Below are 12426 nucleotides of genomic sequence, written 5' to 3' on the forward strand. Positions count from 1 at the left end.
TCTTTTCTCAGGCATGCTGATAGCTCCAGTCCATAAGACCATTAGGAAGCAGCCTCTTCTTGACAGTGACCCCAGGTAACTCACCACATCAGTGGTATTGGGGAAGGTTGAGCCCCACTAGCATGCAAACTAGGCCACTTGCACCATGAAGGAACCCCAAGTTCTCCAAGTTCTCATCGAACTTCGACTCCAGTTCGACTCCAGCTAAAGCTCAGCGGGGTTGGAGGGGCAGCTGAAGGTAGGGGGGAGGAAGCACTGGTGGTGGGGGTCTGGCAGATTGCCCATCTGGGCCTAGGGCTCTCCCCTTAGAGCATCTTGTAGCTCAGTGGTCCCCAACCTTTTTGGCACCAGGGACCGGTTTTGTGGAAGACAATTTTTCCATGGACTGGAAGGGGAAGGGGGGATGATTTCTGGATGATACAATTGTGCCCTTTATTTCTATTAGTTTGATGTGGTGGTTAAGTGTGTGGACTCTTATCTGGGAGAACCAGGTTTGATTCACCACTCCTCCACTTGCAGCTGCTGGCATGGCCTTGGAATGGCCTAGCTCTCACAGAATTGTCCTTAAAAGGGCAGCTTCTGGGGAGAGTTCTCTCTGTTGTGGTGGAGGAAGGTCAAGGAGATTGTGAACTGCTCTGAGACTCCAAGAGTCAGAGTGGAGAGCAGGATATAAATCCAATGCTGTATTACTACTACTACTACATTGTATTATATGATGAAATAATTATACAACTCATGGCCCAGTTGCCAACAGGCCACGGACTGGTACCGGTCCATGGACCAGGGGCTGGGAACCCCTGTCGTAGCTGGTCCAGTGCCAAGCTTGTTCTTGAGCCTCTTGGATGGTGGCAGTGACTAGATCTTGCACACTGTGCATAAACGCTGCCATTTCTTCTCACATCTAGGTCATCCCCATTTGGAGGAGTCCCTCAGCTTCAATGCAGAGCATGGGGTCTCACCCTGGGGTGGCAGCTGCTCCCAGGGCACTGCTAGCATAGTTTCCTCCCTTGCCAAAACTCGGAAGGCTTCAGACCTGGCTGCCATGGAAAGCCCGCTCCTCATGCTGATGTCACCTGCGACTCCCAAGTCTTGGAAGTTTGCCCATACCAATTCAAGGGATTCAGATCCCACTGCAGACTGTGGGAGATGGCAACCAGATTGCAGGTTGCAGCTTCTCTCCCTGGGGACTCCCAGGGTTCTCTCAGGGTGTGATCATTCACCCCATTTGGTGATGCCTCATCTGGCTTGGCCGAGGCCCCTGAAATCTTCTTTGGGTGCTCATCTATACCCAGTTCTCCACTCCCCAAACCATGGCTAGGCATGGTGCTGGTCTCTGGGTGCTGAAGGTACTCGGGTCAAGGACAGGAACAAAGATTTTTGGCAACTTGTAAGACTTGCAAGTAATACTCACACAAAGTTCTCTGGTTTAGAAGAAGCTTTTATTATGATTCATTACAGGCAATCTGATCCCCATCAGGGCATCTGCCAGAAATGCCCGACTGAAGACAAGACACATTAAAATACTTCAACTACTCCCTGCCCCCACCCCCCATCATGGTCATAAAACTCTACATTCATTTTTAGCTACAACAGAATACACAGATGTCATTTTGTAGAAAAATAGGTGGTGGAACTCTCAGAAAGGTTCAGGAGCTGTGCTCCTGTGAGCTCCCACTGAATCCGAGGCCTGAGAATACATATCAAAGAAATATGGGCTAGCAAGGAAGTCCAGGCCTGACCACTAGCTTAAAGGGAAGCTAACACATGAGTAGGTGAATAGTTCTGGGCTCCCTCTGTTCACATTGGAGCATAAGTCCTGTTAGTGTTATCACTTTCCCAGGACATGAGACAGATTTCAAATGTTTGAGCAAGGAGGAGGGGAGGAAAGTAATGAAGGGAAAAACAAAAGAACATCCAAATGGGAAAACCAAATAGTTCAACAGCTAACCTTCAAAAGCCACCGCAGAGAGTGCCTTCAATGGCAGAAGCCCAAGGGGGTTTCTGACAGTTTGCCTTTCCAGTATCACAAAATCTTCTTAGAACCTTATTTCAGATTCCATCACAATTAGATGTTAGATTGTCATCTACTAAGAGCAGGGCACTTTCAGCAAATATGCCCAGGCTACAGAACTCTTTCCATGAAGAGTCCTATTTAGTAGAACTCTTTCCATAAAGAGGCCTATTTATTTAATTTCATTAGATTCCTTCCTTCCTTCCTTCCTTCCTTCCTTCCTTCCTTCCTTCCTTCCTTCCTTCCTTCCTTTCTCAGGCAATTTTTTTTGTGATAAACAATTTTATTAGTAACATATGGTAGCAAAACTATATCTACAACTTATAAAGACTTAAAAAAAGAAAATTACTTCTACCCCATATCTTACCCCTCCCATATCTTCTACCCCATATCTTACCCCTTCTACCCCATATCTTCTACCCCTCCCCCCGTTACTTGACCCCTGCCAGTGTTATTTACTTAAAAGAAACAAATATTAAAGGTACCCTTAACTATTAAAAACCCCAAAAGCTATATTCTTATTTAAAAAAATAATCATTATCGAAGATTGTCCAATGTCCTTTTATTTTCCACTCTTTTTCTATGTATCTTCTGAACTTCTTCCACTCCAACTTAAAAAGTTCCAAATCATAGTCTCTTAATTTTCTTGTTAATTTGTCCATTTCACTCCATGACATAACTTTTATAATCCAGTCCCATTTCTCTGGTATTTTTTCTTGCTTCCACAGCTGTGCATACAATGTCCTAGCAGCTGAGAGCAAGTACCATATTAAAGTTCTATCTTCTTTTGGAAATTTTTCCATTTGTAATCCCAGCAGAAAAGTCTCTGTAACTTTATTGAATTAATATCCCAAAATCTTAGAAATCTCTTGCTGAATCATCTGCCAAAACATTTTAGCTCTTTCACGAGTCCACCACATATGGTAGAAAGAACCTTCATGCTTTTTACATTTCCAACACCTGTCTGGCATCTTGTTGTTCATCTTTGCTAATTTTTTTGGAGTCACATACCATCTATACATCATCTTAAAACAGTTTTCTTTAATACGTTGACATGTTGCAAGTTTCATAGAGCTCTTCCACAAATATTCCCAAGATTCCATCTTTATTTCTTTATTTACATTAATTGCCCATTTTATCATTTGAGATTTCACTACTTCATCTTCTGTAGACCATTGTAAAAGTAATTTGTATACTTTTGAAATTAATTTCTCATTATCTCCGAGCAGAACTCTTTCCATTTCTGTTTGCTCTTTCCTTATTCCTTCGGTTTTAATATCATTCTCCACCAAACTTTTTATTTGTTGCATTTGAAACCAGTCATATTTGTAACTCAGTTCTTCAGCAGTTTTCAGTTCTATTTTTCCACTTTGTATTTTTAATAGCTGGCAATTTAACTTAATGAAGGTCTTCGTGAAAGTTTTCTGTTATTTTAAATTATTTATTTTGTACCCTGATAGTCTTGTGGTTTGTTCAAGCCTTTGCTTTCTCCCATTATGTTTTTATTGTTGTGATGGTCTGCTTTTTAAAAAGAAATAAAACAGTATGTAAGTTTGCCAACTAACATAAAACTATGGTTCCATTAAGGCTGCAGCTGGCAGTAATTAAACTCACAGTAGCTTGTTTTGTAGGGTTTTGGAGGATACATTGCATCAATGATTCTGAAGTCCAATGAAAGACTTTTCAAGTGTGGAAGTCTGATTGCTCCAATTACAGATATGAGATTATATGGTGAGTTTTTTGTATCCACTTGTTCAAAGGCTGGAAGATCTGTAGGGTTTTCACTTCTATATTTATATATTACATGATGGGTCAACTCTTCACCTATGAAACTGTTCTATCAGACTTGGTTAAAAGACAGTTCGAAATAAAATTTCTTTCTGCTTTCTATGTGCAGCATCAGCTTTTTCAGAAAGATATCTGGGTCTTCCATCTAAGGAAGAAAATGCATATCAGGTAAGTCAGGTGCAGTGAGGACCTTGAATGTATGGGGATGACAAGGGCATTTGAACTCCATCAGTTACATATTTCTGAATCCTTGTGTGTGTATCTTTCTTAAAGGCATCCAGTGTACTACACAATATTCATGGCTTCAAGGAAGGAAATTTGCTAATCATCCATGGGACAGCTGATAGTAAGTATTTAGAAAAGCCATTCAATATGCAACTGGAGCATGTTACACAAAGAAGTTCAGCAAGAAATAGACATGGAGCAAATGTGTGTATATGTTGATAATGCTAAGCTTTGTCCACCCCTAGAGATCCAGTTGTCAGACTCAATGATCAGTTTTAGATCAACGGGTGACATTTCTTTAAACTGAATATTTGTAACTCAGTAGCCATGTAGCAGGTTTTTTACACCTCATAAAATAATATTCTCCAGGTTGGAGCAGTCTCTACTTCTGGGAGAAGCTCCTCCCTCCTGACAGGAAGGGTTGCCAAATTGTGTAATTCATAGGGGGAGGGAGTTTCTCTTCTGAACCCAGTCTTTGGCCCTTCCTCAGAGCAGTCGGGTTTCACTGGCAGCAGTCCATTCAGAGAACTGTGATACTAAATTCAAAGTTTTAAAACTATTTATTTACTTCTCTCCTTTCCCCAATGAAAAGACCTTACAGAAGTGAAAAGGATCCTGCTCCCCCTCCCTCCTTCAGGCTGATGTCCTTGGCAGTAGAGGCCAGGTGGAGATCTTTAAAAGTGGCAGGGATTCCCCCTCCTTAACTCCCTTGTCAGCCAGATCTATCAGCCAGGGATCTCTAGCCCTCAGGCCAGGAGCTTCCCCCGCCATTCTCTTGCATCGGTGGATGTCGCCTAGGAGTACTCAGGCCCTCCACATGGTTTTTCAGGGGCTCACAGAGCAGGCTGCAGGCAGCAAGACTCAGTTTTTCCTGCCTCTTTAGCCTCATCAAAACTTCTGAAGCTCAGTAAGAAGGGTCCCTTTCTAAAGCTCACCAGGTTGGTTTCCAAGCTGTTCCTTTTCCTAGGAAAAAAAGGAAAGAAATGGCAGTGAGGATGGGCCTCTCAATGTCAGGGCCTCAGGAAGGCCTAGCTTCAAGCCTCAATCTTCCCCCCTCCCCTTCCCAGACTCATGCACTTGGTTTCCAGTGAGGGCTTGATCAGGCAGAAATCCCAATGTGGACCTATCAGGAGAAGATGCTTGGACTAATCTCATGATCTGGATTCGGGAAATCCAAAAGGAAATTAGGAAAGCCATTTCACAGTCACCTAACAGATTTAGCTGCTGTTTTTCCTCCAGTACTGCATCAAGCAGCAGAGGGGCAGGCAAAGGTTCACATTCTCCTTCCCAATCTAAAAGAAGGCTAGATCACCCTGCTAGGCATCATAGAGATAAAAGCTGTATTGGGGCATGAATATGAGGAGTCTGACTGCTCTGATTCTTCTTCCCATAAGGAAGAGGATGAGTTATCAGATGAGGAAGAGTCTGTGATGAACACGATGCAGACTCATCTTTTCCCACAGGAAGTTTTCCATAAGTTTCTTCCAGAAGTGGTGTGCATTCTGGAATTAATTCAGGTTAATAGCAAAGAAGTGAAAGAACTGACCCAAGAAAAGCGGTGGGCTCAACAAAAGCATTCCCAAAAGCAGAGTCCTCCCCCATTGAGATCCCATTCCCGGCTGTGTTTGACAAGGCGGTTCAGTCTGAGAGGGATTCAGCAGCTAGGCGCAAGTCAAATCATCCTGTCATTTCCAAGTTTTACACTGCCAGATATGGCAGAATTATTCAAACTTCCTTTGGTGGATGACGCAGTAGCTAGTCTATGATCCAGTTTCATTTTACCAGCAGATGCATACAGTCTGTCCAGGGACCCCTCTGACAGGAGGATTGAGGAGGCCTTGCGTAAAAGCTTTGAGGTGTTGTCAACCTCCCTTAGAACATCTGCAGCAAGTTCCCCCTTTTCTAGAGCTATTTGTTTCAGGGCTTTAGATCTTTCACAGCCGACAGTGACATCCTAAGGATCTGAAGGATGGAAATCTGGAAACTGTTCTGGCTGCAGTTTTCTCCACAGATGCTTTACCGAATGCCATTCAACTGTCAGCCAGGGCACTAACTTCAAATGTAACTTCAAATGCCACCTTCACAGCTGGAAAACGAATCTTTCATCAAGGGCTAGAGTGGTGTGCATCCCCTTTAAAGGATTCTACCTATTTGGGGATGACATGGATAGATATCTGGTGAAGGATAAAGACAAAAAGAAGTCTCTACCATCCCATAAAAATGCGATAAGACCAAGAAGCACATCTCCTCTTTTCATGAATTTAAGCATACTTCAAACGTCTGTACACCTAGACAATTTAAGGGAAGATGGCAGCCTAAACACATAGTTCCTCCTCCTCCAGAACACCAAGTCAGAGTCCAAAGAACACAAAAAAGAACTCTTCGGTGTGATTATCTCAGGGACTCAGAGTCACCGAAGATAGGTCATCTTCACTTTTTCACAGCACAATGCGGAGTCACAGTTGGAGACAAATGAGTTATAGATACAGTGTAAAATGGATACTCTCTAGAACTTTACTGGGTATCTCACAACAGATTTCTTCAGGTGCCAAGAAATCGCTGTCCACAAAAACACCTTCTTCTCAAAGCCATTCAACATCTATTAGATATAGGTGCAATAAAACCTGTGCCAAAGTCTCAAAAATCCTTGGGGGTTTATTCAGTCTTCTTTAGAGACCCCCCCCCCCAAAAAATGGGGATATCAGTGCCATCTTAGACATTGTGACTCAATATGAGAATAAGAAAGACGTTCAGGATGGAAGCCCTCAAGTCTACTGTTTTGTCAATCCAAAAGGGAGATTTTCTAGCATTAATAAATCTTTCAGAGGTCTATTTACATGCCCCAATCTGGGAATCTATTCAGAGGCTTCTCTGCTTCTCATACAATGGTCTCCATTTTCCATATCAGGCCCTTCTTTCAGTCTAAAAATGGCACCAAGGGTGTTCACCAAAATTTTGGTCTTGCTGATAGCACACCTGAGAATCAAGAGACTGTCCAATATTCATATATTTGGATGACATTTTAATCAGGTTCCCATCTCACCTGCAGGAGCTGGAGAATGTACTTCAAACAATGGTATGCCTCCAGAACTACAGATTCATCATCAGCTGGGAAAAAGCAATCTATCTTCAATAGTCATTCAGAACAGGGTTTTCCTATCACAGGAGAGATGGGAGAAGAGAATTTCTTCCATTCAGGTGCTCATGAATCGATCCTGTGTAGTGGTGATGTTCCTGGCATAATTTTTAGGGATGATGGTATCCTGTCAAGATATTATCCTGTGGTCCAAATTTCATGCTTGTCCACTGCAGAGGTTCCTCTAACCTTTCCAGAGTTTATCAGCCAACAAGCAGTTCAAACTAGTTTAGTTACGCCATTATATAATACAGGAACTACGATAAATCCTTCCAGGTTCCTGGAGGGAACACTGCTTTGGGAACCAAAGAGGAGGATGACTTCAGACAGAAGTTTCTCTAGCTGGGGAGCTCATTCACAGGGAAGAATAGCCCAGGGCCTCTGGATTCAGGAAGAGTTGTCAAGAAGCATACATTTTCTAGAGCTCAGGGCTACAGTTAATGGCATTCCAAGATCTTCTGATGCAACAGCATGTAATTGTTCATCCAGACAATATGAGAGCCAAATTCTTTGTCAACTGACAAGGGGGCACCAAATCCAAATTGCTACATGCAGATGTGAAGATGATGCAGTGGGCAGAGATTTATCTGAAGCTGATCAATGATGTTCATGTGGCAGGATAGACCAACATATTAGTGGACAGGCTCTGTCGAAGGACTCAAAATCAAGCGGAATGGATACTGAACAAGGAAACCTTTCAACAGATATGCCTCAAGTTTGGTAAGGTGGAAGTGTACCTGTTGTAATGGGACAAAACTTCCAAGTGCCCCAGTGTATCTCAAGAACAAGATCTCCACATGCCATAGGGGTAGATGCTCTGTACTGTGACTGGGAAAACTGCTACTGTGTACATTTCCACCAAGCCAGCTAATCTAATGGGTGACTCAGATAATCATAGATCTCAGGGGAGAAATAGAGCTGGTGGCCCCTTTTTGACTGAGGAGGTCATGGTTCCAGGACCCTCTCAGACTGTCAGTCCAGGAACCCTGGCATCTCCCAATCATGAAGGACCTTCTACAACAGGGAGACATTGTTCACCCTCAGTCAGGGTTGCTAAGCTTCATAGCTTGGAGGCTGAGTGGGCTCAATTCAGATAAGTAGTTTACATGGACAAGGTTATGGTAGCCTCTAGGAAATGTTCCACCCATAGGGTTTGTAACTATTCAAGGCAAGTTTTCCAGTCCTGGTATTCCAACAAGGGGATTGCGTCACTTACAGCCGAAGTGGGGGATGTACTTTCCTTTCTACAAGAGGGTTTGGACAAAGGTCTTAGTACCACAACACTGAAGAGGCATGTGGCAGCTATTTCAGCCACAAAAAAGGAAACAAAAAAGGGAGGTTATTGTCACAACATCCCCATGTCACAAAGTTCCTGTAGGGTATCACCCTGTTTAACCCACCTCAGGCACATCGCTTCCCCACTTTGAGCCTAAATAAGGTACTCAAGGCTTTTTTAAAGCCTCCATTTGAGCCCATGGCCACATGTCCTCTCAAGGAGCACACCTTCAATTTTCAGAACCCTTTTTCTGGTCGGTATTACATCGGCCAGAAAGGTGTCAGAGCTCAAACTCTCTCAGTAGACAAAGAGCTTTGCTTTTGCATAATTATAGGTTAGTGCTCCACCCAGACTTGGCTTTTGTTCCAAAAGTTTATTTGGCTTTTCATAGGTCAGAGGAATTAGTCCTTCCCTTTTTCTGCCCTAATTCAGGAGAAGGAATAGCAGTGTTCGGATGTTAAGAGGGCCCTAAATTTCTACTCTGACAGGACTAAATCTTTTTGGAAGATGGATGGTATGTTTGTATCTTTCAGGAAGGCTTTCCTGGGATGCAGTCTATCCACTTCTACCATTACTAGATAGGTTCAAGGCTGTATACTCCTTGCATACAAAGCTGCAGGGCACATTCCCTCAGGACAGTGGCAACATCTGCAGCCTATGGATCATTCCTTTCCTTCGATGTTACTTGTAAGGCTGCAACTTGGAGGTCCATTCATTCCTTCTCCAGGACTATAGGATTGCTAAAGTAGCCTCAGCCAAGATTGCCTTTGGTAGAAGGCAGCATGCCCACTCAGTGTATTGGCCAAGTCTTCCCTCCCTGGGTACACTGCTTTTCTGTGTCCCAGAAGTAGAGATTGCCCCACCCTAGACCACTGGAGAATGGAAGATTTGTTTCTCTGGTCATAAATCTCCTTCTTGGTGGTCCAGGAGTGGGGTATTCTCTCTCCACCTGAGGGAAGAACTACTGTCTCAACTCCTGAAGTGGAGAAGGTGTACTTTATGGAGATAGGGCCTCCACACACTTATTTGGTTATTCTCACACTCCCTGAAGCACTGTATGATGTACTCTTCAGACAATGGTCTCATGATGATTTTTCTATATAGTTGTGTTGTTAGTTCTTCCTCCTAACTATTAGTTGGGTTTCTTTCTTGTTTATTTTGTTCTATAATTTTGGTTAAGAGGGACTTTACTGCTTCTGGACCAGACTGGTTTAGAGCAGGAAGCCCCTCCCCCTAGGAATTGCACAATTAAATGACTGCCAGTCAGGAAGGGAGGAGCTTCTTCCAGAAGTAGAGACTGCTCCACCCGAGGACCACCAAAAAGGAAGATTCATGGTAAGCAAAACAAATCTTCCACTATTGGCATCAATATTTAATCTGCATTTAAATTAATCAGGATTCTGCCCTTGGCAAACAGAAGTGAGCAACAGCTCCAGCATACTACATCTTACAGTGCATTAACAGTTCTGGTGCTTTTATAATGATGAACAGTTATTTCCTTCTTCATCGCATTTTGTGTTCCTCTGAAGAAGCTGAATGTGAATTTAATCAGATATATATACATATACATGGGAAAAATAGTATAAAAACACAAATATTCAGCTTTTGATGAAAAAAAATAAATCATGTAAACTTCATTCTGTCCAACAGGCAACCACAGGAGGATAAAAATATTAACTGTTAGAATAAATTCAATAGCATCGTCAGTTTACGGCTCCAAATAACAGCCTTGTTCCATGTCCATCAGTATTATGTGGTATATTTCTTAGGTTATCCTTCAACCTCTAGATAAACATCTGCCACATATTGATTTCTTCCCATTGTACAGTACTGTCCCATTCCCTTTCATACCATGGGTAGCCATATTTTGGAACCTAGGTGCCAATTCATTCCTGCTCCTTACAACAGCTGTCTCAGGGTTGACATATTTGACTCTTTGAAAGGTGGCATACAGAGGTCAGAGGCAGTATCTCTTCCCGTCTCCATAGAGTTCCTATTCATGATGTGCTTCTGCTGTACGCACATCTCTTGCAGGACAAGAAGAACCTGCACTGGGTGCAATAGAATCATACAGGGGCCATACAGGCCACCTAGTCCAACCCCCTGCTAAATGCAGAATCAGCCTACACCATCCCTGACAAGTGTTCATCCAGCTGTTGTGAGGGGGAGTCATCACCTCCCGCAGTAGCTGATTCCACTGTTCAACAACTCATACTGTAAAAGTTATTCCTAATATCCAGTTGATACCTTCCCACTCTTCATTTAAACCCATTATTACAAGTTCTCTCCTCTACTGTCAACAGGTGCAGGTCCTTAGAACAGAAGAACTGAAGAGAAGCCATGTTGGATCAGGCCAACTCTGTCACACAGTAGCCAAAAAAACCCAGGTGCCTTCAGGAGGTCCATCTGTGGGGCCAGGACACTAGAAGTCCTCCCACTGTTTGCCCCCCACCACCAAGAATACAGATAATCACTGCCCCAGTTAGAGAGTTCCATCTATACCCTATGGCTAATAGCCACTGATGGACCTCTGCTCCATATGTTTATCCAATCCCCTCTTGAAGCTGTCTATGCATGTAGCTGCCACCACCTCCTGTGGCAGTGAATTCCACACGTTATTCACCCTTTGGGTGAAGAAGTACGTCCTTTTATCTATTCTAATCCAACTGCTCAGCAATTTCATTGAGTGCCCACTTGTATTGTGAGAAAGGGAGAAAGTACTTCTTTCTCTACCTTCTCCATCCCATGCATAATCTTGTAAACCTCTATCATGTTACTCCTCAATCGATGTTTCTCCAAGCTAAAGGTTCCCAAGTGCTTTAACCTTTCTTCATAGGGAAAGTGTTCCAGCCCTTTAATCATTCTAGTTGCTCTTTTCTGCACTTTTCCCAATGCTATAATATCCTTTTTGAGGTGTTGTGACCAGAATTGTACACAGTACTCCAAATGAGGCTGCACCATCTATTTATACAGGGGCATTATGATACTGGCTGATTTGTTTTCAATTTCCTTCCTAATAATTCCCAGCATGGCATTGGCCTTTTCTATTGCAGTTGCACAATGTTTTGACATTTTCAGTGAGTTATCTGCTAAGACTCCAAGATCTCTCTCTTGGTCAGTCTCCACCAGTTCAGACCGCATCAACGTGTATTTATAGTTAGGATTTTTGCCCCAATGTGCATTGCTTTGCACTTGGCCACATTCAACTTCATTTGCCACGTTGACACACACTCTCCCACCCTCGACAGATCCCTTTGGAGAGCCTCACAATCCTCCCTGATTCTCACCATCCTGAACAATTTAGTGTCATCTGCAAACATAGCCACTGTGCTGCTTACCCCCAACTCCAAATCATTAATGAACAAGTTAAAAAGCATCAGACCCAACACTGAACCCTGCAGCACCCCACTGCTTACCACCCTCCACTGTGAACATTGACCTTTTATACTCACTCTCTGTTTCCTATTAATTAGCCAGTTTTTGATCCATAAGATGATTTATCCTTTTACCCCATAATTCTCGAGCTTACTAAGGAGCTTTTGATGAGGAACTTTATCAAAAGCTTTCTGGAAGTCAAGATAAACATCTATTGGGTCTCCCTTGTCTACATGTTTGTTCACTCCCTCAAAAAACTCTAACAGATTAGTGAGACAAGATCTTCCCTTACAGAACCCATGCTGAGTCTTTCCTCAATAGCTTTTGTTCATCAATGTTCCTACTAATTCTCTCTTTAATAATGGTTTCCACCAGCTTTCCTGGTATTGAAGTCAGACTGACTGGCCTGTAATTTCCTGGATCTCCTCTGGATCCCTTTTTAAAGATGAGTGTGACATTAGCTACCTTGCAGTCCTCAGTAATGGAGGCAGATTTTAATGAAAGATTACATATTTTTGTCAGGAGATCAAGTTCACCTTTGAGTTCTTTCAGATCTATTGGATGTATACCATCCAGGCCTGGTGACTTATCAGTTTTTAAATTGTCTACCAGTCG

At 42.9% G+C, this 12426-nt stretch overlaps 1 protein-coding gene across 2 annotated transcripts in view; it reads left to right on the forward strand.

The window, feature by feature from the left end:
* Positions 1 to 12426, forward strand: part of DPP10 (dipeptidyl peptidase like 10) — a 512154-nt gene that overhangs the window by 429049 nt on the left and 70679 nt on the right. For both annotated transcript variants that reach the window (XM_060262084.1, XM_060262085.1), the window contains 3 exons: positions 3643 to 3742; positions 3909 to 3967; positions 4073 to 4145. In XM_060262084.1, the coding sequence (XP_060118067.1) occupies positions 3643 to 3742; positions 3909 to 3967; positions 4073 to 4145 (232 nt within the window). The remainder of the gene's footprint in view (positions 1 to 3642; positions 3743 to 3908; positions 3968 to 4072; positions 4146 to 12426) is intronic.

Source organism: Heteronotia binoei, chromosome 21, assembly GCF_032191835.1.
Source record: "Heteronotia binoei isolate CCM8104 ecotype False Entrance Well chromosome 21, APGP_CSIRO_Hbin_v1, whole genome shotgun sequence".
Classification (NCBI taxonomy): Eukaryota; Metazoa; Chordata; class Lepidosauria; order Squamata; family Gekkonidae; genus Heteronotia; species Heteronotia binoei.